General features: G+C 43.9%; 1 protein-coding gene across 1 annotated transcript in view; it reads right to left on the minus strand.

The window, feature by feature from the left end:
* Positions 1-464: 464 nt before the first annotated feature.
* LOC120032210 (kinesin-like protein KIF21A) overlaps positions 465-27238 on the minus strand; it is a 41242-nt gene continuing 14468 nt past the window's right edge. The window contains exons 2-34 of the mRNA XM_038978193.1: positions 26537-26759; positions 24709-24891; positions 23551-23700; positions 23204-23338; positions 22359-22532; positions 21783-21898; positions 21164-21359; positions 20567-20756; positions 20362-20425; positions 20020-20223; positions 19260-19304; positions 18686-18746; positions 18479-18596; positions 18059-18247; positions 17902-17931; positions 17339-17538; positions 17090-17197; positions 16914-16982; positions 16605-16753; positions 11360-11504; positions 6285-6479; positions 6051-6152; positions 5642-5807; positions 4551-4611; positions 4068-4119; positions 3670-3875; positions 3178-3375; positions 2857-2993; positions 2396-2570; positions 1985-2143; positions 1456-1744; positions 974-1173; positions 465-732 (exon numbers count right to left, since the gene is read on the minus strand). Of these exons, the coding sequence (XP_038834121.1) occupies positions 675-732; positions 974-1173; positions 1456-1744; positions 1985-2143; positions 2396-2570; positions 2857-2993; positions 3178-3375; positions 3670-3875; positions 4068-4119; positions 4551-4611; positions 5642-5807; positions 6051-6152; positions 6285-6479; positions 11360-11504; positions 16605-16753; positions 16914-16982; positions 17090-17197; positions 17339-17538; positions 17902-17931; positions 18059-18247; positions 18479-18596; positions 18686-18746; positions 19260-19304; positions 20020-20223; positions 20362-20425; positions 20567-20756; positions 21164-21359; positions 21783-21898; positions 22359-22532; positions 23204-23338; positions 23551-23700; positions 24709-24891; positions 26537-26759 (4747 nt within the window). The 3' untranslated portion in view covers positions 465-674. The remainder of the gene's footprint in view (positions 733-973; positions 1174-1455; positions 1745-1984; positions 2144-2395; positions 2571-2856; positions 2994-3177; positions 3376-3669; positions 3876-4067; positions 4120-4550; positions 4612-5641; positions 5808-6050; positions 6153-6284; positions 6480-11359; positions 11505-16604; positions 16754-16913; positions 16983-17089; positions 17198-17338; positions 17539-17901; positions 17932-18058; positions 18248-18478; positions 18597-18685; positions 18747-19259; positions 19305-20019; positions 20224-20361; positions 20426-20566; positions 20757-21163; positions 21360-21782; positions 21899-22358; positions 22533-23203; positions 23339-23550; positions 23701-24708; positions 24892-26536; positions 26760-27238) is intronic.

The following is a 27238-nucleotide window of genomic DNA, read 5'->3' on the forward strand; positions in this document are numbered from 1 at the left end:
CCCCACTGAGACACCCCTATTCCCCCACTGAGACACCCCTATTCCCCCACTGAGACACCCCTATTCCCCCACTGAGACACCCCTATTCCCCCACTGAGACACCCCTATTCCCCCACTGAGACACCCCTATTCCCCCACTGAGACATCCCTATTCCCCCACTGAGACATCCCTATTCCCCCACTGAGACATCCCTATTCCCCCACTGAGACACCCCTATTCCCCCACTGAGACACCCCTATTCCCCCACTGAGACACCCCTATTCCCCCACTGAGACACCCCTATTCCCCCACTGAGACATCCCTATTCCCCACTGAGACATCCCTATTCCCCCACTGAGACATCCCTATTCCCCACTGAGACTATATGAGTCTCCCATAGGGTTAGGCAGTAGGAGCTGAAGACCAACCTCCATAGGGGCCTTATTTAGAAGACCCCCCCCCCCCCCCCCCCCCCCCCCTCCTGACACAGAGAGATGATTCCACGCACTGTAGCGGAAGTGTGACCCGCTTGGAGGTCCTCCATCCATGGATCATTGTGCAGAGCAGCAGTAAATAGATTGAGTAGTAGATCCAGCAGGCAGCAATAGATCCCTAGGGCTGTAGTAGATCCAGAGTGATCTAGTAGGTCCACAGCGCCGTGTCGAGTCACAGTCCGGAGGTCTCCTTCTCAGTGTCAATGGATCCCTTCCTCCAAAGAACCCTTTGCTTGCCAAATCTTCACTGTCCGGTCACTGTCACAAAAGAGAGAACATGACATCACTGGATCAACATGCGTATCAGAGGTTTGATTATCTCTCTCTTAGGTTAAACTTTGTTATTATAGTAACAGTGGGTTGATTTACTCAGAAGGGTTAGGGTCAGGTTATGATCTGGATCATGGTCAAAGGTAGGAGATATATTCTCTGAAGGTAGGGGTTATGGTCAGGTTTGCCTGACATCAAGGGTCATGTTAGGGTTAGGCGTTAAACTCACTCGGAGGCAGTGAATAGCTGGCTGCTGTTGGTAGCCAGTCCATTCACAGGGCTGTCGTGTCCCCTCAGGTCCCCGAGCGGTGCCAGGGTATCAGCGTGCCACAGTTTCAGCAGACCTCCCCTGTCTGCACTCAGCACTACCGGGCACCCTGGCATCACACCCAGCGCACTTACCCAGTCAGAGTGGGCACTCGCCACCTGCTGTGGAGGAAGCAAGTACGTACTAGGTCAAAACAGGGCTACAAACTGTTGAAAAAGAACTGCTTGGGACAATACATTTTGTTTACTACCGCTACTGGTCTTGCAATGATGATACTGTTGCAGCTAGCAAAAACAATTCAACAGAACAAGACTTCATGCTTACAAAGCAACGTGAAAATGTGAAAATCACAGCTATCAGCTCATTGTATGTTTTTGAGAGCCTTGTCTTCTTTCAGGTACTAAGCAGTACAGTATATACAGCTAGTGTCCAGTAGGTCTCACCTGTACTAGTCGTTTCCGGGACAGGTCCCACTTCTTGATGCAGTAGTCTCTGGAGCTGCTGTAGAGGCTGTCCCCCTGAACAGCCAGAGAGACTATACCCTCCTGGTGTGGCGGATCAAAGTTGTGACAGGACACAATGCTGCCCTGGACACCCTCAGTCACCTCAAACATCTTCAGAGTGTGGTCCTTGGACCCCGTTAGGACCATGTCTTGACCGTTGCTCAACTGGTCGACGGTCAGACACAAGACCGGACCCAGGTGACCCGTCAGCTTCCCAGTAGACACAAACCTAGAGCATAAGGTCAGGGTTCAAGGGTCAGGAAGAGTTCAGATCTAGGAGTCTTCGGTACAACTAAAGATCATACTTGGGAGAAATAACTCAGCATTCACTATCTATCTTTACTTCACTCTACATTCAGCACCTGTGCCTGTTTACGTGTACACAATTCCTCTCCTTTTATCTTCATTTTGTGCCACCTCCAGTCCTTACTTAAACTCAACAAGATGTTCAACTACTCTTCATTCTTACTTCCTGAGGTCCCACATGCGGACTGAGTTGCCAGAGGCGGAGTAGAGGTAGGATCCCGTGGGGTTCAGAGAAATCTGGTTGATCTGGTTCTCTCCTGGAGGGATGGACAGGGACCTGAGAGACACACAGCTGTCCCCTGTACTCACCTGGCCCGACGACCTGCGACACACACACACACACGCAGTCAATACCATGTCAATGGGAATGACATTGTGTAAAAGTACTTTTTTCAAGTAGCAAATTAAGAATCTGAAGTTCCCTGGGCTGTGTTGGAATGTGCTAGAATCTCCTAGAACGTGTTTAAAAAGGAACTGGCAAGCTCAACTCCAACTTTTGACATAGCAAAGATCTTCGGTTTATTACTAGAGGTGTATACAAATACTCTTGGTGTTTGTATATATATTTACTCACGTGAGTGTGCGTATGCACTTGGCGGAGTCTCGGATGTCCCAGACCTTGATGTAAGCGGTGGAGACAGTGAAGACCAGGCTGGAACAGTATCTAACAGACACCACACTGCTGGGATGATCTCCCAGAGACATGATCTCTTGACCAGTCACCAGGTTCCACACCTTACACGTACGATCTGACCACACACACACACACACACACACACACACACACACACACACACACACACACACACACACACACACACAGGGGTTCGAAGTCAATGGTTAGGGGTTAACGATGAGTGTTCAATACGGCAGAAACACCATCAACCACACCAGAAAGCTAGATGAAGCTAATACCAAATAATATGACTTACACTCATCTGAGCCTTTCAGGTGTGAGAAGTCTCTAGGGGTCATGGTTTAGAGGTCAAGGGTTGTTTTTTTGTTTCCGAACATTATAGAACTAGAGAGCTGTACCTTTAGAGCCAGTGAAGAGCAGGTCATCAGTGCAGTCGACACACATGACAGGTTTGGTGTGTCCCTCAGCCACATAGACACACTGTAGTCTGGCAGCATGGCTGATCTTAGGGGATGACACAGGGTTGACCACCCCTCTATAACAGGATAACAGGGACAAAAGACAATGTATTAAGTCTGTTAGGACAGTGGTTCCCAAACTGTGGGGGGGTGGAAGGGAACCCCCGAGTGAAGCACAAAAAGTAGGTACAACTATGACCATCGTGACGTCATACGAACATGACATTTGTGGCAAACATTGTGAAGTGGTGTGGCTCCTACGTTGGTTTGGTGTCTGCGATTTTGGTCTTCTCTGTGACTGTGGGTGTGGGTATGTGCGACTTTGTCTCTCTCGCTGGGTGACCCTTGGGGTCCATAGGTGTGTGTTCCTTGACGTCTAAGGGGGGTTGTCCTCCCTTCTCTAGCATCCTCCTGCGTGTTAGAGGCGAGCGTTCCAGTGATCTCCTCTCAGCTCCAGATCTACACAACACCGAGACAGACAGACCAGCGACATGAACAGTTGAAGTGATATCACTGGATGGTCAGCTGAAGTCATATACATCACTGAAGGTTACAATGCATTCTGGGTCAAGTTAAACATTCTATCCTCTATGCCCTTGTTTTTTCAACAATGACACTGTTAAGATGTGAAGCCTGACCGATCAAATTCTCGTACAGTAGGTAAGGATTTACTCCACAGGTATCTCACTGTATTTCCTGTACTATAGTTCTAAAAACTAAACACAAAGACATTTGACGAAAATAAGGACTTACAGTCCAGCTATCCTGGTGGACAGTCCTGAGGGGGACACAGTGAGTTCCCTGTCCCCGAGATATCCTGCTCCTGTCCCCATGTCCCCTGTCCCTTCCTGGGCCTCTGTCGGGGGTAGCAGGGGTGCAGAGAAGTCCCCTGTAGGGGAGTCAAATTCACCACTCCCAGCATACAGCAGCTCCATCTGGGTGGTTGTCCTTCTGCGTGCCTGTGGTATTGGGATGGATCCAATCAATCAATCAATCAATCAATAACATAACCATTCATAAAGAGTGTTTTGCAAATAGCATTTATCTCAAAGTGCTTATCAGTAACTTCTTTATTTTGGACTTTATGAAAATGTAATTAAAATGGTGTTTAGAGAAATGCTTTGCGTGTGAAGTACGGTAGATGACTGTACCTTCCTAGGTTTGGCCTCTCCACACAGCTTGAGGAGGTCAGAGGTCAATGAACTGAAACAGAGACAGAGGGGCAATTTACATGTTTATTTTATTTAATCTTTATTTAACTTGGCAAGTCAGCTAAGAACAAATTCTTATTTACAATGATGTTACTCATAGTCTATTGACAGTGTGTTGACGGACTACCCCAATAAAGTATAATCATACATGAAAGATGGAATCCGCAGTAGGAGAAACAGCGCCACTGTCCAACCCACAGCCATTGTTATTGTTCACAAAACGCAGTCCATATTCTGCTGTTCTATTGCGCGTACAATGATGTCCAAGGGGGAAAAACTGTGTTCGTTGTTTGCAGTAACTTCTTTGTTTTTGTAATATCGCAAACGGATGTGGCAGTTTCACCATTAAGGATTCCAGCTTTAAGTGATGAAATTCAATATTTAATATCCTCATTGTCTTGTCTGAGTCAAATGTTTTTTTACCTTCCCTCTGTGGCTGGGCTGGCGGTAGAGGACTCATCATTACTGCTGTCATCTTCATTCTCTGCTTGAGGACAGAACCATACAGTACACCTTGTTACACTGGACCCTCAGATACACAACGTGCCTCAGTTACTGCATGGTCGGACATGGGGTAGTTATGGCTTCACAGCATGTTTTCAAATATCCCATTACTAGCACTAAACTTGTGTTACTTTACTATCTTAAACTGTTAGAGGATGCTCATTTTCAAAGTAAATTTACAGTCTGGATATCACAAAGAAAACAAATGCATACATTGTTTTCAAACTAATGCTGCAGCAGCAGCAAAACAATAGTTTGAATTCAAAGAGCTCTGTACAAGGTTCAAAGTTCAGAGGTCAGGTTAAATACATCAGGGGTCAGAAGAAGGTCAATAGTATAGTATACTATACTGTATATTAGTATGATGTATCTGACATTTTCATTTTATGGTGGGTAACTTAGTAAAGGTTGTAGTTGGAGTAGTACTCTAGTTAAGGCCTGAACTTCAGGTTTGCGTGGGGGTCAGGGTTTAAGCTAATGCTAATTCTTCATTTTCAGATCGTCCTGAATGAGTCAGCTGAACAGGAGAAAGCTAGACATCCACAAAGAGGATGGGAAGGGTCAGACAGGGAAGTGGGGGACAGGGGGCAACATACCACCTCATGGCAAAGTTACGTTCTCAGGTTAGTCTTAAAGGGGAGTTTTAGAGGGATGAGGGGCTTTAGGGGAGACCCATGGTCTCTGGGACCAGTCAGTCTGGTGTCTGTTACTTACCCACCACTAGGTAACCTATCTCTGTTTGAATTCAGGGTGAACAAACAGGGGGAAAAAAACAAAGAAATCAAAGTCAAACAAAAGCTAAAAGAATGGAGACACTTTATTTTACAGTCCCGTTTCAGTGTGTATTTTACTAGAATACGTAATGGTACATGTTTTACTGAACCCGAAAGAAAAACAATATGGGAGATATGTTGTGAATGTCAGTTAACACAGTGGACTGTAAAATAAAGTGTAACCAAAAAAATGATGAACTGAAAAGCAGTGTGTTTATACCACTGAGCCATCTATACCTTGCAGTGCGTTACCCAGCAGAGCGTCCAGCTCAGGGTTGAGTTCGGCTTTCTCCTTCAGCATGTGGAACAGCAGCTGGTTCTGAGTGGCGCTATTGATCTCTGTCTGCTTCAGCCTACCCTCCATCATCTTCACCTGGGAATCCTTCTGGGCCGCCTGTAGACCCTGGAAGATGCACGTACCAGTAAAATCATACATTACATACATGACAGACACACGTAAATTCCACACTGACATCAACAGAGTGTTGTGACACTCAGCCCACAGAACAGCAGACACGTATGTTTAACTCTATAATAAACATAGTGTTTTAAAAAAAAGCATAAAGTTGGTAGATTTACAATAGCCTGAATGCCGCTTAATCGAAAGGTAGAGAGAACTCAGTAGGGACAGGTGTACTGTGGTTACCTTGTTGATGGCCATGTGCAGGAAGTGATCAAGCAGGAAGCGGGCTTCTGATAGGTTACAGGAGCTGATCACCGCGGTAACGTCCACTGTGTCTCCCTCCTCCTGCATCCCGACAACATCACAGTCAGTCATAATAACAGTTATGAAGAAAAATGTGTGTGCTGGCATCAGCTGTACTAATAACCAGAAGGGGTCAACTTCCTGAAGAAAATGTGCGTGTTTGCGTCAGCTAACCTTCGCTTCCTCCATCTGCATGATGCTAGCCTGGCAGTCAGCGATGCTGTCGTTGACGTAGTCGATGTTGGCCGCCAGGGCGTCCGTCTCCTCGTTCAAAGACTGGATGCTTCGGTCCGTGTCGGTCCCCTCTGTGGCGATCTTCTCCCTCTTACGAGACACCTTCTCCCTTCGCTTGGTCAGGTCCTCGCGTTGCTGTAAGAAGCAGGGAGGGAGGTAGAGAGACGAGAGTTATAATAAAACTGCTCTACAATCTTAGAAGTAAAGGAGCTTGGAGGAACCTTTTGGGGGGGTTCTAAAAATTGACACACAGGGGGAACCTTTCCAGGTCACGAAGGTTCCTTGAGGAACCCCTCTGAAAAGGTTCTTCGAGGAACCCCTGTGACATGAGCCATATCTTTTCGCATAAGTGTCACAGATTGACACTTATACGCTGATACTGGGCTGCCTGTGTAAAGGTTCAAACCGGAACGTTTTTGTGATGGGACGGATACATTTCTTTACCTTTTTAATAATATAGAAGATTGGAGATGTGGCTTATTGGAGGAGTGGCTTTCAGATATTTATTTTTGGCCACCTGTAAGAGTAAATGTCATTCCTGTTCATCATATAAAGTTTGTACACAACAAAGTGAAATGTTCCTGAAATGTTTATGCATATTACATATTCTAATATAACAACACGATATCACAGTCTGACTTTATGTCCTTCGACCAACGTCTATTTTTGATGAGTAAACTGGCTTCATCTCCTGATGATCTGTGACAAATGTGGTAAATTAAGACACATAGAAACAACTCTAGGGTTAAGTTTAGGCATTCATTCGGACTGGTTAAGTTAAGGATTAAGGTTGGGGATAGGGTTAAAACTTTAGGCATTCATTCCCGAATGGACTTGCTAAATCATTGTAGACAGATGGCGGAGTAGTCTAAGCCTCCGGCTCCGTAGACAGCGTGTTCAATCACAGTGTTTTCCAGCCCTTTTTTTCTCCTTCTATCTAGTGGTTGGTTTTGATGCCACCTCCTGATGTCCTGGGGACCTGCACAAACGTTGAATTTTGCCTTGGATCTGGAGTGATCCCTCTGAATATAATATTAACATTTCTGATTACATACGGTGCTTTCAGAAAGTATTCACAAGCCTTGACTTTACAAAGTGGGATTAAAATGGATTTAATTGAATTTTTTGAATTTTTTGTCTAAACAAAATACTCAATCTTAAAAAATGTCATAAATGGAAAATAAAACACTGATATATCTTGATTAGATAAGCATTCAACCCCCTGAGTCAATACATGCTAGATTAACTTTGGCAGCGATTACAGTTGTCAGTTTTTCTGGGTAAGTCTCTAAGAGCTTTGCACACCTGGATTTGACAATATTTGCCCATTATTATTTTTAAAATTCTGCAAGCTCTGTCAACTTGGTTGTTGATCATTGCTAGACAGCCATTTTCAAGTCTTGACATAGATGTTCAAGCCGATTTAAGTCAAAATTGTAACTAGACAACTCAGGAACATTCAATGTTGTCTTGATAAGAAACTCCAGTGTATATTTGGCCTTGTGTTTTAGGTTGTTGTCCTGCTGAACGGTGCATTTGTCTCCCAGTGTCTGTTGGAGAGCAGACTGAACCAATATTTCCTTTAGGATTTTGCCTGTGCTTAGCTCTATTCCATTTATTTTATCCCCAAAAAACTCCCTATTCTCTGCCGATGACAAGCATAAGTAGTACTCAGTAATGTGCATTGTTGGATTTGCCCCAAACATAACGCTTTGTATTTAGGACAAAAAGTAAATTTCTTTGCCACTGTCACATCTTCTCCTGCTCCTCCCCTCCGGCGTACGACATCGCCAGAGTACTAACCACTGGTCCTGTGATTCATCATTACGCACACCCGGTACTCATCATTACGCGCGCCTGTTAATCATTATGATTCACACCTGGACTTCATTACCTTCATCATTTCCTCCCCTTTATATGTCCCTCCCTTATGTTTTCTCACCAGTTGGTATTGTTCTTTTGTACCGGCGTGTTTTTGTTGTTTATATTAAACGTTTCACCTGCACCTGCTTCCCAACTCACAGCTCCGTTATTGCAGCCACATTTTTTGCAGTATTACTTTATTGCAAACAGGATGCATGTTTTGGAATACTTTTATGCTGTACAGGCTTCCTTATTTTCACTCTGTCATATATGATAGTTTTGTGGAGTAACTACAATGTTGTTGATCCATCCTCAGTTATCTCCTCTCACAGCCATTAAACTCTATAACTATTTTAAAATCACTATTGCCTCTTGGTGAAAATCCTGAGGTGTTTTTTCTTTTCCCATCTCCCAATAGGTGCCATTCTTTGCGAACCATTGGAAAAACCTCCCTGGTCTTTGTGGTTGAATCTGTGCTTGAAATTCACTCCTAGACTGAGGGACCTTACAAATAATAGTATGTGTATATGTTATGGGATTTTTGTGTTTAATGACTAAAATATGTATACATTTGACTTAGATGTTACTGTATGAATGAAACTTATTATAATCATAATGCTGAATATTATGTGTTCCTTATTAGAAAGAATGGAGTTATCTTCAGACAGGCTGGAATGCTGTGTTCCTGACAGGACATTCTGTCTCTACCCAGGGAGGGGAGAGACCTTGGGTTGGTTGCAGATAGTTTAACAGGTGGCAGACAGTAATGAGAACGCTAACTATACTGCCATTGTATTCTAGAGGAGGATGGACATTAAAACCTATGACATCATCTTTATTATATAACCTGATGTAAAATGTATTATGATCAGTACTCTCGAGAATAAACGCTATTGATTGATTGATTTTGAGACTGGTTCCTGTCCATTTTATGCTGATAAGTATCTTACAAATTCTTATGTATGGACAGAGTGTTTTAATTGAATTGGTTGATAAACATAGGAATTAAAATTCCTTTAACAGTGTGGGGTACAGAGACAGGGTAGTCATTTAAAAATAATGTTAAACACTATTATTGCCCAAAGAGTGAGTCCATGCAACTTATTACGTGACTTGTTAAGCAAATGTTTACTCCTGAACTGTAGGCCTGCCATAACAAAATGGTTGAATATTTATTGACTCAAGACATTTTAGCTTTTCATTTTTATCCCCTTTTTCAATCTTGTCTCATCGCTGCAACTCCCCAACGGGCTCGGGAGGTGAAGGTCAAGTCATGCGTCCCCCGAAACATGACCCGCCAAACACCTGCCTGCTTAACCCAGAAGCCAACCACACCAATGTATCGTCGGAAACACCGTTCACCTGACACCAGTGGTCAGCCTACAAGTGCCCGGGCCCGCCACAAGGAGTCGCTAGAGCACGATGAGCCAAGTAAAGCCTCCCTGGCCAAACCCTCCCCTAACCCGGACCGCCCTATGGGAGTCCCAATCTCGGCCAGTTGTGATACAGCCCGGGATTGAACCTGAGTATGTAGTGCCTTAGACCGTTGTGCCACTCGGGAGGTCTCAGCTTTGATTTATTTTAATGAATTTGTAAGCATTTCTGAAAACATAATTCCACTTTGACATTATAGGGTATTGCGTATAGATCAGTAATCCAAAATCTAAATTTAATCAATTTTAAAAATGTGTAAAAAGTCAAGGGGGTGAATACTTTCTGAAGGCACTGTAGAGCCATGACAGTCAGCCGAAAGCAACGATAACAAAGTAGTAATAAAGTAGTAACTATTCCAACATTAGGATTTGCATATAGATGGGCTACAACGTCACGAAAACAACGCGCGCGCTTCAATGGGGCAGAAGGCGGTGTGTTGTTGTGACTCTGGATGGCAAGATAGCCACCATGTGGGAAATCATAGACGACTTGTTTCAGCTCGTTTTATTTTGTTCTTGATGTCTTGTTTTTAGGTGTTTCGACTGATGTCACGTCTACGCTAACGTTGCTAAAATTCACTAGCTAGCTAACCAACAACTGTAACTATGTGTTTGAGAGACAACAAGTGCTCATTAGACACATTTATTTTTGTTTTCAATAAACTTTGGAGACTAAAGGTAGTTGACATGTTGTCAACAACAACCCCATCTGTTTTGCCGCATAGTTGCGTACGCACTGGTTTTGTTACAAAACAACCAACCCGTCTATATGCTCGTGAGGAACTCACACACGTGTGTAAACCTAGTTGAAGCTACAAAACTATCAGTGTTCAACTTTAACATGTGATGACAATACAACAGAAAAGATGAACGGAAATGATGTTTCTTCCCACGGGTGGCCAAATAGAACTATCTGAAACATCACCCTTACTAAGCCACGCTCTGCAGTCTTCTCATCTCTATAACCCAGCATCAATAACCCAACCTGGCCCTTTTTAAAGAAAACAACCCAACTTAGTGACCCAATGCCTGCAACCCAGCAATTGGGTCATCCAAACAACCAAGCATTTTTTAAAGTGTTGGCTAGGTTAAAGATACTGTAGCTAGCTAGCAACCTAAGCCAACACCTAATAAGTATCATCAAAAACAAATGGCATTACCATCACAAGAAACTTTTTGGAATTAAAACAGGAGGCTTGACAGTATTATTCAACATTGGTATTAAAATAGTACTTAGGAATGGGTAATTGTTTACAAGTTGCTTGCTATCCCATAAAGCCATCGGCGAAAACACAACGTTCATCTTCTTCTGAGTTTGGCAGCACAATACATCCAGCAGCGAAATAAATTCCAAGTGCTCTACACATGCCGACAAAAAGGTTCCCCCAGGAACCTTTGCTAAATTGAATCATTAAAGGTTAATTCAAGAACTACTCAACTAACCAATGGTGCAAATATGAACCCATTGACTGCAATGGTTCCTTGAGAATCTCCAGGGTTCCTTGAGTCACCCTTAATTCTAAGAGGGTAGCCAAAACGGCAACAATGATAAGTCTGTATATACTCCCCTGACGGTTTTTGCCTTTTTCCACTGACATAGAATCATGTTGGCATCAGTCTGATAGGAATACAGTAGAACTGGTACAGTAGTACCAGAATACAGTAGAACTGGTAGTAATACAGTAGTAATACAGTAAAACTACAGTGGGTTTATTTTACCTTGAGGAGGCGGTTCATATCAGCCTCCATGTTCGAGATGGTCAGCCTCTGCATGATGATGTCAGTGATGCGTCTCTCCAGAGACTGCCATTTAGCCCGGGCTGTCCTGGTGGTGTAGACGCTCCCCATCCTCACCGGGTACTTCCTGATAAATGGAATTCAACAGAGATCATTGTACAGTACGGGCCAATATATTACTGAAAAACAAAGACTAGGTGAGGAATTTATTGTTGTCCCGTTTCAACTAGAGTAGGAGTCCTTTCATGCACACAAAACATAAATATATACACTACATATATTTGTCACATGCTTCGTAAACAACAGGTGTAGACTAACAGTGAAATGCTTATTTACGGGCCCCTCCCAACAATGCAGAGAGAAAATATAGAACAAATAATAACACAAGGAATGAAAACACAGTGAGTAACGATAACTTGGCTATATACACAGAAAGAGATGGGCAGTATTTCTGTTACATATATTTGAAATACATATTTTAATGACCATATTTTGACATTTTAATTACACTGGGTTGAACTACACTCCAATGTATTTTGTATTTTCTAAATACTGTAATTTGTATTTTCAAAATACAATAAAAAATAATAATTATGTTATAGTGGTACACATTATGTGTGTCCCCTTTCGCCCTCCATTGGTATTGTCATGACTTGCAAGGCCTGAGATGGAGATTGGGGGTGCCGGTTAGGCAAATGTCTGAATAACCCCCCGAGGCTGTTGACCAGTTTCATGATGGTCGTAAATACCTTCCCTTGCCAAGCAATATGGAGGGAGCGACCTTAGCAGAACAAAGGACATTCTCCCGCCAAAACGCCTTCCTCCCCAAAATTGGAGAATTAAACAATAATTATATTTTATAATTAGAGGTTATGTTCAGTGGAGACACAGAACCCTCATGTCGAATTCGTTGTGATGTTGTGACATCGTGACATCGTGAAAGGTGATAGAACCACATAACTGTACCTCTGTTTCTCTTCACTTCTCAATTATGAGGTTTGCATCGGAATGTTGTATGAAATGAATGATTAGGTATCAGAATACTTTTGAAAAGATAGAAATGGGATTTGTAACTATCGATCACTACAGAAGAAGCAAATCCTAGACGTCGCGTTAATCAGTCTGCAGCTGAAAACGTACGTAGCCTAGGACGAGAACACCGACAACCTCTGAAGCATTCTAACGAGATCAACTCTGAGAACTAGTGTACAGGGTACGTCGAAGTATCCATTCTTACCACCACCACGACCAGGAGCTCTACCTAAGGACATGGTGATCTTTGGTGGCTGAACCAGAGTCGTACACCCAACACCTCCGTGACCAAAGGATTTGGACGATCAAGGACAGCTCAATCACAAATACATAAATTGCACTCTCTTTTTCCAAATGAGCGGTTATTAGAGTGCTTAAGATTTTTTATTTTCGTGAGCGTAGCTTCCCAATGTCCGATAGAGTAACTCCTTTGTCTCCCTTCCTCCCTCATCTCTCTGAATTCGCCACCCTGTTATAACCAAACTGTCCTGTTTTGTTAGTCTTCTAGAGACTATTTACTGTATAATGTCAGTGGGTATTTGTGTTCTGTAATTGTTTAATTAGTTAGTAAATAAATAATTGAGCCAATTTGTGTATCACCGATTCATCAAAAAAGTAGGGTTCGTGCAGACTACAAGAAATTACGACGTTCAGAATGACTGATGAGGTAATAATACAATAATAAGTGACTGTAATCGATAAGATATGAAAATATCTGAAGAGAGTTAAATTCAGGAAATAGTAACTCTTTAACCTGTCTGGCACCGGGGTTCCGCTAGCGGAACTCCTCCCACATTCCACTGAAAAGGCAGAGCGCGAAATTTAAAAAATATTTTTGAGAAATATTTAACTTTCACACATTAACAAGTCCAATACAGCAAATGAAAGATACACATCTTGTGAATCCAGTCAACATGTCCGATTTTTTAAAATGTTTTACAGCGAAAACACAACATATATTTATGTTAGCTCACCACCAAATACAAAAAAGGACAGACATTTTTCACAGCACAGGTAGCATGCACAAAGCCAACCTAACTAACCAAGAACCAACCAAACTAACCAAGAAACAACTTCATCAGATGACAGTCTTATAACATGTTATACAATAAATCTATGTTTTGTTCAAAAAATGTGCATATTTGAGGTATAAATCAGTTTTACATTGCAGCTACCATCACAGCTACCGTCAGAAATAGCACCGAAGCAGCCAGAGTAATTACAGACACCAACGTCAAATACCTAAATACTCATCATAAAACATTTCTGAAAAATCGATGGTGTACAGCAAATTAAAGACAAACATCTTGTGAATCCAGCCAATATTTCCGATTTTTTAAGTGTTTTACAGCGAAAACACAATATAGCATTATATTAGCTTACTACAATAGCCTACCACACTACCGCATTCATTCATCAAGGCACGTTAGCGATAGCAATAGGCACGTTAGCGAATAAAAAAGATATTAATTTTCACTAACCTTCATAAACCTTCATCAGATGACAGTCCTATAACATCAGGTTATACATACACTTATGTTTTGTTCGAAAATGTGCATATTTAGAGCTGAAATCAGTGGTTATACATTGTGCTAACGTAGCAGCTTTTTCCCAGAATGTGCGGATATTTTTATGACACTCAACTATTCTGACCAAATAACTATTCATAAACGTTACTAGAAAATACATGTTGTATAGGAAATGATAGATACACTAGTTCTTAATGCAATCGCCGTGTTAGAATTCTAAAAATAACTTCATTACGACATCCAGCTTAGTTATAGCGAGAGAGTACCCAAAATCTGGGCGCAAACTACTATTTCACATGTTCGACAGATATATGAAATAGCATCATAAAATGGGTCCTACTTTTGATGATCTTCCATCAGAATGTTGTACAAGGGGTCCTTTGTCCAGAACAATCGTTGTTTGGTTTTAGAATGTCCTCTTCTCCAGTCAATTAGCACGGAAAGCTAGCAAAGTAGCGCGAAGCTCTCCTTCCTGAACAAAGGCACACAACGCAACACGCCTAACGTCCCGAATAAATTTCAATAATCTAATAAAACTATATTGAAAAAACATACTTTACGATGATATTGTCACATTTATCAAATAAAATCAAAGCCGGAGATATTAGTCGTCTATAACGACAGCTTTTCAGAAGGCAATACCAGGTCCCTTCTCGCGCGCTCCAGAAAACAGGAAACTGGTGACACGTCATGCCGAGAGCTTTTATTCGACCCCAGATCAAGTTATACACTCAATTTCTTCTCTCACTGCCTGTCGACATCTAGTGGAAGACGTATGAAGTGCATGTATACTAATAAATATCAAGGACATTTATAGGCAGGCCCTAGAACAGAGCATCGATTTCAGATTTTCCACTTCCTGTCAGGAAGTTTGCTGCAAAATGAGTTCTGTTTTACTCACAGATATAATTCAAACGGTTTTAGAAACTAGAGAGTGTTTTCTATCCAATAGTAATAATAATATGCATATTGTACGAGCAAGAATTGAGTACGAGGCCGTTTAAATTGGGCACGATTTTCCCCCAAAGTGAAAACAGCGCCCTCTGTCCTCAACAGGTTAAACAACATTTTCCAGTGGTGCCCCGAATTCTTAGCTAATTAATGGTTACATGATTAGTTTAATCACGTAATATAATAATTACACATAGAGAACTGATTTGATATAACATTCCTCACAACGTTACAACAGTATCAGAAGTCTGATAGTAGTATGATATGATAAAATCATCTGCTAAATGAATGGCAGGTAGCCTAGCGGTTAAGAGTGTTGGGCCAGTTCGAATCCCCGAGTCTACTAGGTGAGAAATGTGTCGGCTTGCTCTGGATAAGAGAGTCTGCTAAATGATGTACACATTCAAGGGTTTTTCTTTATTTTTACTATTTTCTACATTGTAGAATAATAGTGAAGACATTAAAACTATGAAATAACACATATGGAATCATGTAGTAATCAAACAAGTGTTAAACAAAATATTTTATATTTGAGATTCTTCAAATAGCCACCCTTTGCCTTGATGACCGCTTTGCGCACTCTTGGCATTCTCTCAACCAGCTTCATGAGGCAGTCACCTGGAATGCATTTCAATTAACAGGTGGGCCTTCTTAAAAGTTAATTTGTGGAATTTCTTTCCTTCTAAATGCGTTTGAGACAATCAGTTGTGTGTGACAAGGTAGGGGTGGTATACAGAAGATAGCCCTATTTGGTAAAAGACCAAGTCCATATTATGGCAAGAACATCTCAAATTAGCAAAGAGAAACGACAGTCCATCACTACTTTAAGACATGAAGGTCAGTCAATCCAGAAAATGTTAAGAACTTTGAAAGTTTCTTCTAGTGCAGTCGCAAAAACCATGAAGCGCTATGATGAAACTGGTTCTCATGAGGACCGCCACAGGAAAGGAAGACCCAGAGTTACCTCTGCTGCAGAGGAAAAGTTCAGTAGAGTTACCAGCCTCAGAAATTGCAGCCCAAATAAATGCTTCATAGAGTTCAAGTAACAGACACATCTCAACATCAACTGTTCAGAGGAGACTGTGTGAATCAGACCTTCATGGTCGAATTGCTGCAAAGAAACCACTACTAAAGTACACCAATAAGAAGAAGAGACATGCTTGGGCCAAGAAACACAAGCAATGGACATTAGATTGATGGAAATTTGTCTTTTGGTCTGGAGTCCAAATGAGAGATTTTTGGTTCCAACGCGGTGTGGGTGAACGGATGATCTCTGCATGTGTATTTCCCACCGTAAAGCATGTAGGAGGAGGAGTGATAGTGGGGGGGTTCTTTCTTGGTGACACTTTCTGTGATTTACTTAACCGGCATGGCTACCACAGCATTCTGCAGCGATACACCATCCCATCTGGTTTGCACTTAGTGGGACTATCATTTGTTTTTCAACAGGACAATGACCCAACACACGTCCAGAATGTTGTTGCTTTTCGGGCCGGCTGCTTGCATTTTAAAATACAAAATACATGTATTTTTATTAAATACATTACAACATACAAGTATGTTGAGGTTTATTTTGATACATTGTTCTTTATGCAATTTTTATTTTGTATCTGTAGCTATTTGGTTAACAAACACATCATGCCTATGTACACGGGCAAACGCACGCACAAGCACATGCACACACACACTCACACCATCAGTCCTGCTGGTAGTACCTTGGGGTGCCATTGGGGCCTGCTGCCCCAGCAGAGTGAGGTCTCCCTAGGATGCTGCGGTGAGAAGGGTCCTGGAGGGGCTCCGGTAGGCTCACCTTTCTGTTCACCTTCCCTGAAGTTGGCCTCACCTGCCTCCTCAGAGCTGTCACCTAGCACAGGAGGAAAGCAGGGCCATGTTCAGTACGGTGAAAATGTTTTGAAACAGAGATACTACCTGAACGTGTCCAAAAAGTACAAAGATGTTTTGTTTTCCATTGCAAAACGTTTTGCTACAGTTTGTCACACTGAACATGACCCAGTGTATCTTACCTCCTCATTCTTCCTGCGCAGTATCAGGTCCTGCTGCCTCTTCTGAGCCTCCAGCTGCCTCAGTTGGTGCTGTAAGTGACAGGCACATTATATCAATAGAATTCAATTGAATTGAACTTTGTCACAGGCTAACACACAACTTCACAACACACTTTGTTTCCTGCCTGTAACATTACCTCATGTTTGCGCTGGTCCTTCTTCAGAGTAGCGATCTCTCTGTTGCGTCGGCACTCTGATGCTCTGTTTTTCTCCTGCACCTCCTTCATCTGACGCATCAGACCCACCTAGCGCAACACCCACCATTTACATGTCAATCAATCAATGAGTCAACATATCCATCCATCCATCAATCCACCCATTCCTCCAACTAACCACCCACCCACCCTACCACCCATCCATCCTTCCATCCACAATTTTCTCTTGACCTTTGTTTTCTTCATCTCAGCCACATCCTGGTTGAGTTTCTTGAGCTGCTTCTCGTACTGCGATTGGTTCTTGAGGAGGCGTGCGTGTTCCTTCTGGGCTGACTGCAGCTTCTGCATCTCCTTGTTCATAGAGCTCAGCTTCTTCTCATATTCTAACTTAATCTTCTTAGCCTTCTCCTCCGTGCACGTCTCCACCGAGCCTGCGGACACAACTAACTCGGCTAAGCACAGGCACGGTGGAAACAACACAACACAGTTCAGTTCAACCGACACAGCTCAGCACAGCCACAATGGAATATCAATCAAATCAGTCATTCAGATGTTAGCCTTTTTAAAGCAAACAGTTGTCACAGTCACAAAGTGATTTACAGAATACGACGGCCCTCTAGAAGTAAGGGGTTTAAACACACACTTTATGGTGTGTAAAATAACAAATCATGACAGAGAGACTTATACAAAATACATTAAAATGTTATGTACAGGTATGATGTCATTGGTGGTGGACAGGATTAGTTAGATAGAGTTAGTTATATGTTAGTTATATAACTCCGTAATACACTCACTCTGAGATGTAGCAGCATAGCACATAGCACCTAAACAAGTAAATGCAACCCTTCATTAATCTGTCACCATATTCCTGTGCGCCTCTGCTGTACCGATGTTGTGACCATGATACATGGCCTCATATCCTGTGCGCGTCTCTTTCTCTCATATACGTACCCATGTTGTGCAGCACCTTGTCCCTCTCCAGCTGTGTGTCCCTGATCTTGCTCTGTAGCATCATGAGTTTCTGTTCGTACTGCTGCTTGAGCGTGTGCAGGCGGCGCTGGCTGTTCTCCAGCTCGTCTATCAGCTTCTGCTTGATGGCGATCTCACACGTGATGTTGGCCAGGTCCGCCTGGAAGTTCTCTGTTCAGAGAACACACACAGAACGAGCTATATGAGACACGCTTCATTGACATATTCACTATTCTTTTATTAAAATAACAGAATAATCTAATCATGGGGAATGAATAAGGGGTGTTAGACCCTGGACACACTCTACACGGCCCTCCAGGACCAAAGATGCAAAGCATTCTTTATGACAGTGTAAAAGCACCTTTGGATGTGTGTGTGTGGGTGTGTGTGAGAGAGTTTTACCTTTCTCATCCAGTTCTTCAGAGTCTGACTCGTCCGAGCTCTCCTCACCCTCCATCTCGTACTCCTCGTCTTCTCCCTCCAGCTCCTCTCCTTCCTCATGGTCACTGACGTGGTCATCCTGTTCACACACATTTACACAACCTGAGTACAAAGAACACACACACACACTGACTTAAATATGCCAATTAAGGACATTCTTAGACGTACCCCCTCAGCCTCGTCGTTGCCTCGTTCCTGTTCGTTGTCTGGTACCTCCTCCTTGACCACACTGTGAGGACAGAACCAGAGGTTTAGGGAGCCATTGACCGCAAACGCAAGACATCAGGTCACTAGACTATCAGGGAGCACTACCATACAGCATTACCATACACCACTACCATACAGCATTACCATACAGCACATGAACGCACTACCTTGATTTTTCTGCATACTGTAAAAATGCACTTTTAGGTTAGAATCACAATTCAAACAGAACCCAAATCATTCGGTTGTTAGAATCATCCTTGAAGTAGATGTTAGTGAACGATTGATTGACATTATGTGGTTGCATCATGGCTGAATCTTTTAGTTCATTTATTTAGCTTAAGGGTCTCAACAATGCAGAAAGGGGGAGAGGGGTAAGAAAAAAGGGGGAGAGATTACAAGTGGGTTTTCCTCCAGGTGTGGCAACTACCTGCAGGTGTAAAAGCTGTGTTAGAGAGGCGGGAAGAAGGGAGTTAGAGAGATGGGGGAGAGAGGGAGGAAAGGGGGTTAGAGAGGGGGTGAGAGGGGCATAGCAAACCTGGCAAGCCCAACCTCGTGGTGACTCTCCTCGAGCCGCTGCAGTCTTCAGAGTAGGGGAGGAGAATGGGGGAGACAGTTGGAGAGAGTGAGGTTGGCGGGGGAAGGGAGTGAACCAGAGAGTAGAAAAGAGTGTAGCAAAGAAAAACAGGTTAACCTTCGAGGATTTGGTGCTGGTTGTCTTCTATTGGCATGTTGATGTGTACCAAGCCATTTATCTGCTATGTTGTTTATCAAATGTGTATTAAACCACAGAGAAAGAGAGAGACTAGTTGCACAGTACAGGTATATCTGAACATGACTGGGCCTGTTATATAAACCCATCCTCATATATGGGGTATTAGATAGACATTAGAGAGGGAACAGGTAACTGCTGAAGGAGAAAGGCTGGGTGCCAGAACAAATTACTCAAAACACCCTGGGACAACAACGGAAACCAATTCCCTCGCCTCTGTAATCTCCCCACACCCCCTGTCTAATCCTCCCCCCCTTCCCTCCCCAGTACCACCTCTCCCCCTCACCGAACCATGCCCACCCCATATCTAACCACCTCCAAGCATATCACTGTCAGACTCAAGGTCTATCATCAAAGTCGACCCATTCTCCCTATTGTTTCATCCACAAGTTTGGACATAGAGAGTTACAAATTGTAACAAACATAATGCAATCGGTTTCATGGCATGTATGTGAAACGTACATCAAGACAGGAACGTGGAATGAGTGCAATATCGAAGGTATGAAGGGAAAAGAACAACTCCTACCTCTTCTTTTTCTTCCTCTCTTTCTTCTTGAGTTTCTCCAGATCTTTCTTGGCCATTTCGATGATGTCAGAGGCCTCTCTCTCCGGGGCGAGTTGGGCTGGGGAGAAGGAGCCCCCACCCCCGTACAGAGAGGAACGTGTGTTGGCACGGGACAGGGTTTTACGGAGGTTCTCATTCACTGCCTCACTCTCCAGGAGCTTGGCTCTGCAGACACAAAACCAACGGTCAGAAAAGTGTTGTGGGTCTCCCAACAACACCAAAACCAAATGTCACAATACTCAACGCCTTCCTTTCTACAGACACATCACACTGTACATGTAAGAGAGACGTCATGCATCATACCTGAGCTCCTCGATTTCTTTGATGTAGTTCTGGATCATATGTCCAATTTCCTCATTCCCCTCACCTGAAAGATAATCGAACATGAGGGCATTTTCAGCACTTTTTCCATAGACTTTAATGGAGCACTTCCTATCCCACTAGCCTGGATTTTGAATCATCACGGTGCAGTGTGAATGAGGCCCATTATTCCTGTCCGAGTACACACCCACTTTGGCCAGAACCTGGTTGGCCTGGTCACTGAGGTACTGTGTGAGTCTGGCCCTCTGAGCGTCAATGGTCTCCTGCATGGCCTTGACCCTGATCCTCAGGTTGCTGTTCTCGGTCTGCAGCATGCTGTTCTCATGGACCATGTCGTTGATGCTCTCCATGCCGTCCTCCCCCACCATACGCTTGCCCTGAGACCAGAGGACTATGGTTATTATAGTATATCACTATAGTAGATCAGTTAGGCAAATATACATTGTTATACCTCCCCTACCATATGCTTGCCCTGCTCAGACCAGAGGGACCAGAGAGATGAGTGTAGGTCAAAGAGAAATGTAGACTGAAATCCACACTGAATATCCCTCCGTTTCACTATTGTTTAGTTGGATTCCAGGCTACCAGAAATACAGCCTCAATGGACACGTGCAGCCGTTAGTACGTTTTAAGTTATATGAATCCATATAATGGTACAGTTTACCATATGACTTGGAAAACAGGGCCTTTATAATGATCTAAAATAGCAACAAACAAACAAAAATCTCCCTCTCTCTCTCTCTCTTTCTCTCTTGCACCCTCCATCCCTCTTTCCTTCTCTTACCGTCTTGTACTCCATCAGTTCCATCTGTAGCCTGGCAATATCAGTCCTGAGAGCCGATATCTGCTGGGAGGCTTTGTCCTGGTTCACCATCACCTTGTTCTTAATGTTCCTGGCTCGGTTAGCGTAGTTCAGACAGCTCAGTGTCTCCATGAAGTCCCGGTCAGATGGGCTGATACACGCTATCATCACCGTTTGACTGGGGATAGAGATAGAAGATGGACGGAATACCGACACAGACCGTAGACAGACACACAGAAAAAAGAAGACTACATTAGGAACTGAATAACTATACAGGCAATGTATTGAAATCAATGTAAATCACTTAGTAAACTACTTGGAAAAGCCGTACAGAATTAATGATTCTAATTTAGTCAAAAATATATCATTTTTCACATAGATGGTAATTAATTCACTCACTAGCATAAAGAAATTCCGGTTTCAATGGGTCACTTTTAAAACATTGATATTCCAGTCAGCAGACCTTTGTTAGACAGATCATTCATCCATCCATAGAATAAAAGCTTCAGGGAGAGGTTCTAGTGTTAAACCTCTATTATATCTACACCTTCCAACACTATTACATGCAGTGTCATTGTGTGGTTCATGAGGACATACAGACCTGTTTCCTCCCAGAGAGTCCTGCAGTAGCCGGGTGAGTTTCGAGTCCCTGTAAGGCACGTGGGTGGACCTCTTACTCCTGTCCCCCAGAGCACTGATCACGTTACCCAGCGCAAGCTGCAGCGAGAGAGGCATGAAGATGAGATGACGGTCCTTAAAAATGAGGCTTAAACATCGGCATTCTATCAAAATAAAGCATCAAATCCTTGTTTAAATTCAGTTGTCAATCAAAGAGATGGCGGCAGACAGTGTTGGTAGAACGTCTGCAATATCTTTCTCAACCACCAGGAGGCTCCCTTTCCCATAGTTTCCAAGCTCTAGACAACAGGTGTATCATTGAAACAGTTCATGTCAGTCGTCCAAGAAGAGGACATGGCATCATCACTGTCCTGACTCTCTAAAACCTCCTAGCGCTGAGTAATCTATGACCTTTACAGGCACTGTTATAGCATTGGGAATGGTTAGGGTCAATTCCATTTCAAGTCAGTCAACTTGTAATAAATTGACCCAAACCAGGCACTGTGTGTACACCATCTTACTAACTATAGCCTGCGTTATTTCACAGTGAGAGTCTCACCAGTCCACAGTTGATGGAGATGCCTTCCTTGGCTCGATCCCCAGTAGCTCCGGTCCTCTTTAGTCTCTCCGACCCGGCCAGGTCCACAAAGTGAAACTTAGCCGTCAGCGTCTCAAACTCAGAGTTGACCTCAGAGGAACCGTTGGCCAGACGGTTGTCTGTCTCATTGGACTCCTGAAGGAGGAGGTGGGCATTGTGTACAAAAACAAATAAGAGACTGTGGGGCAAATACGCATGGTGATTGTGTTTGTAATTCCATGTCTTGGACATGTGTATCGACATTTCAGCTGTAGCATTGATTAGGCCTATGAGAGAAATACAACTGGTGGTGTTCGTCTTCCATTATAACTCTCAATAACAACACCAGTGGATAGGCCTGTCTGTATCTGTAACAGCCTGTATATTGTTCATGTAATCAGCGGGCAGGGAGAGGAGGGTGACATCATGCCCAGCTGGTGTGTGTGTGAATTGGGAGCTATGTGGGGAGATATGCTGTGTGGGGAGCTGTGTCGCTGGCTGGGGAGCTGTGTGGGAGGCTTGGGAAACTCTGCATTTCACACTCCTCTTGTTTATCAGCTGATTATCTCATAAATACTAGGAAATGACATGCTATTAATGTGTATTTTCACAATTGGCAATGAACAAGTGGTTGTTTGTTACAACCCCCAAATAAAACGGTAATAATTATGCAGCCTAATAACCTTATAATCGTGTAATTTCTAAAGAATGACAGGGAAAACAGCTAAGTGAAAATAGTACGGCCAGTGAAATAGACTGTCAAAAAGCGTATCCTATCCTAGGCTTGGCTCTAGAGAGCTCCAGCCCACTGGTGCGATGCCACGTACACTGTCGTCCGGAGCGCAGACTCTGACTTGGCACAGGTGGATGGTGAAGATGGCATGGGAGCGCGAGCTCTGGACATTCATCTGGGTGCTGGCTGTAGTACGGGACAGAGCACCCAGCTTCAGACACTGCATCATCTGTACATGGAGGGGGATGGAGGGAGGGAGGGAGGGAGGGAGGGAGGGAGGGAGGGAGGGAGGGTTTAGAGTACACTGTATTCAAGAGAGAAATTCTGTTTGACAATTCACATACACAGACAGATTTAGGCTTACAGCAATAACATATATTTAACCAATGACCTTAGGTACAGATTGGTGTTGTTCTGCTTTAGGCTGCGATTGAGACTAACCTCTGCCTCGGAGGTGACCGTGCGTGTGGTGACTCCCACAGTGTAGATGCCTCCGTTAGCGTCCTCATGAATCTTGATGGTGGACTTCTGTCTCTTCCCATCCATGTCCCGCGTGGATTCAAACAGATCCAACACCTCCTCATTGTACAGCTGGGATAGTGGGAAAAAAATAGATACTTTTTCAAATAAAAAAAACTAGCCGACGAGCCAATACCCCAAAGCCAAATAACTGTGCGTGGAAAACATCAGTAGCTTTGGTTATGGCAAGTATGCTGCTTTATTAGTTTATTTTTTAATTTGTATATTATTATTTATTTTTAAAAACTTTTTTGTCATATCCAATTGGTAGTTACAGTCTTGTCCCATTGCTGCAACTCCCATACGGACTCGGGAGAGTCGAACCTCGATAGCCATGCGTCCTCCGAAACACAACCCGCCAAAAGGGCACAATGCACGCAGTACACGCTTAACCCGGAAGCCAGCCACACCAATGTGTCGGAGGAAACACTGTACAACTGGCGACCGTGTCATCGTGCATTCGCCCGGGCCCGCCACAGGTGTCGCTAGAGTGCGATGGGACAAGGACATCCCGGGCCGGCCAAACCCTCCCCTAACCAGGACAACGCTGGGCCAATTGTGCGTCGCCTTATTTGTCTCCCGGTCGCGGCCGGCTGCGACACAGCCCGGTATCTAACTCGGGAGGCAACTGCTTTATTAGTTGTTAGAGACATGCATCAGCAAGCGATATCAGAGTTGAGTGAGACACGTAATTCCCTAGTAATTACTCTATGGTGATAAATCATCTGCCTGTAGAGTTAAGTTAGCTGAACACGTCCCATGAGCAATTCTTCTCTCTGCTCCAGGCTGCTACACACAGATGCAGCAGCCCCTAGCCAGAACCCTCTCTTGTGTTAGCAGCTCTGAGGGAAGGGAACAGGATAGATTTAAGTAAGAAATAATGCCTTCCAGGGCCAATGAAACCTGCATCTCCTAGCTTCCTCATGTTGCAGAGCTAATGTGAGACTACAGAGAGAGGTTGTATTTCAGGTTCAAAAGTGTAACCAGTTCGGGATTGAATACGGGTCTCCCGCTCACCAACCCGACGTTCTTAACCAAATCACCTCAGCTACAAAAGCACATACTTTTCATCGCGCCTACCTCCAGGAACTGTGCGTTGATCTTGAACTCGGGTACAGGCTTGCCTTGCTCTGTGGCGGCCTGCCGCCGTTCCTCAATGCCCCTGAAGAGGTGCCTGACTGCCCGGGGAATGATTCCCAACTCCTCCTCACAGATGTTCACGTCAAACCCTGTACCCATGGTGTAGGTCTTCCCCGAACCAGTCTGGGGGAGAGGGAGAAGAAGGGGGGGACATGATAGGATCAATAACAAATGATATTGTTTCATTTATCGACTCACTTATCTGACTTCAAACTTACTCAAACAGTCAGTGGACCTATGGTGCTGTTTCATGAATGCAGCAAGTCATAAAGCGGGATCAGTTGAGCTTTTCTTGCTCAAATTAAAAAACAGTACAAAAACGGCAATGTTCAGAATGGAAGAAAAACAAGCCCTGCCAAAATGATTCTCCTGGACTAAAGCCTGCTGCTAATATATGTAGCTACTACTGCACAGTGCACACACATCGGGGTTGGGGGCTTGGCTGTCATGGTGACTACCAACGGAATGCGATGCTAATTCACACGTCACCTGAAAGATACTCTGACAGTGATGTGTGTGTGAATGTGTGTGTGTGCCCGTGCATTTTTGTGTGCATTTGTGTAGATGTCATGTGTGTGTGTGTGTGCATGCATGCGGTACATATAAATGGTTGTGTGTGAGTGTGCATGTGTATATGGGTCCGTGCGTGCGCGACCCGCTGTGCCCCTTGAATGAGAGTCTGACAGGGAGACAATGGGGCTGAGAAGAATGTAGCGGGTAGAGGAGAATGGACGGAGAGGTTAAGAGGAGGAGAGGAGTGAAAGGAGAGTTTGGCAGAGAGCTCCACTATAGAGCTTCAGTTCAGAGGAAGAAGTTGTGACAGAGGGAAACGCTAAAAGTACAAGAGAGAGAGACAGAGACAGAGACAGAGACAGAGAGAGAGAGAGAGAGAGAGAGAGAGAGAGAGAGAGAGAGAGAGAGAGAGAGAGAGAGAGAGAGAGAGAGAGAGAGAGAGAACGAGAGAGAAGGATAGAGAGCGAAGGAGAGAGACGGAGATGAAGTGAAGGAGTTTGAGAGAGTGAGACAGACAGGCAGAGAGAGAGAGAGAGAGAGAGAGAGAGAGAGAGAGAGAGAGAGAGAGAGAGAGCAGGGAGAACGAGAGAGAGATAGTGAAGGAGAGCCTGATAGATAGATATGAACAGGTCCTGTAGAAAGTCAGTCACATGTGCTAATCTATCAAGCCAATAAAAACCCTGAGGTTGGTCCTGTTAGAACATGCCTGCCTTTGCTGAGTTGACTGTTTTCATGGCCTGTTTGCTTCTCTCTTCATATGAAACGAGATCTACTGAAGACTTGGAGCCTAACTGAGAACAGTTTCTAGCAGTGCTGTGTCACTCACTGAGACACAGTTGTAAAGGTTTGATAAATGACGGTGTCACAGTCAACGTGAGTTTAGCAGAGTTACAGTATATCCCTCAGTGAGTCACTGATAGGGGTTTGATAAATGACTTTGTGTGAGTGTGGTATTGGAAACAAGGTGTGATAACATGTTCTGCTTGCTTACAGTAACAACACTGTTTTTGAATTCATCCGGCAAGGGACCAGAGACCACAGGGCACGTGGTGGATTCCTGTGTGTGGCAGAGCCACGCCCTTTCCTTGGGCGTGTCCAGTATTGCACCGCATTGCGTCTGTAGGCAAATATGGTGTGTGTGCGTGTGTGTGTGTTTTTTATGCATTTGTGCACGTGTGTATATGTATGCATTTGTGCATGTACGCCTCCGTGTGTGTGTGTGCATGTGTGTGTGTGTGTCATGCAAATATCTGACCTGTCCATAGGCGAAGATGGTAGCGTTGTACCCCTCGAAGCATCCCTCGATGAGTTTCTCAGTGCAGTGTGTGTAGATGCTGTCCTGCTGGGAGTCCATGTCAAACACGTAGTCGTACGTGAACGCCTTGTCTTTACCCAGCATCACCTGGGGCTCGGCGGGCATGCAGAACGTACAGATGTGACATCCCTCGATCTTCTCCCTCGCCAGCTGAGGACGAATCCTGAGAGAGGGCGAGAGAGATGTTGGGTTAGGGTTTGTAACTGTATGAAACACTTAACCTGAACAGACATACAAAAATGGAGAGCGAGAGAGAGAGAGCGAGAGAGAGAGTTTATCACGGAGATGCTTGGTTTCCTTCGATGTCTTCTTAATTGCTGAGGGTTACATTTAAGACACGGAAAACATTATCTCATAACAGTTAGTCACTGCATAACATTCCACCCTTCCATAGATGTGTCTAATATGTTGACATCTTCACTTATGGCATGTCATCAGAAGAGGCATGGAAACGTTATCCAATATCGCATTGTCACTAAACCCGATGCAAGAACTTATTCTGATGTGTTGACATATTGACTTGTGGTATGCAGGGATGTGGCATGCAGCAGGTATAGAGTCCTTAGCTCCTTGACAAAACCTCAAGGGCAAAGCTTTGATAAACAGAGTTTGAATGTAGAACGTTTGATAAGCAGATTTTGA

The sequence above is a fragment of the Salvelinus namaycush genome, chromosome 38 (assembly GCF_016432855.1).
Source record: "Salvelinus namaycush isolate Seneca chromosome 38, SaNama_1.0, whole genome shotgun sequence".
In the NCBI taxonomy this organism is placed as follows: Eukaryota; Metazoa; Chordata; class Actinopteri; order Salmoniformes; family Salmonidae; genus Salvelinus; species Salvelinus namaycush.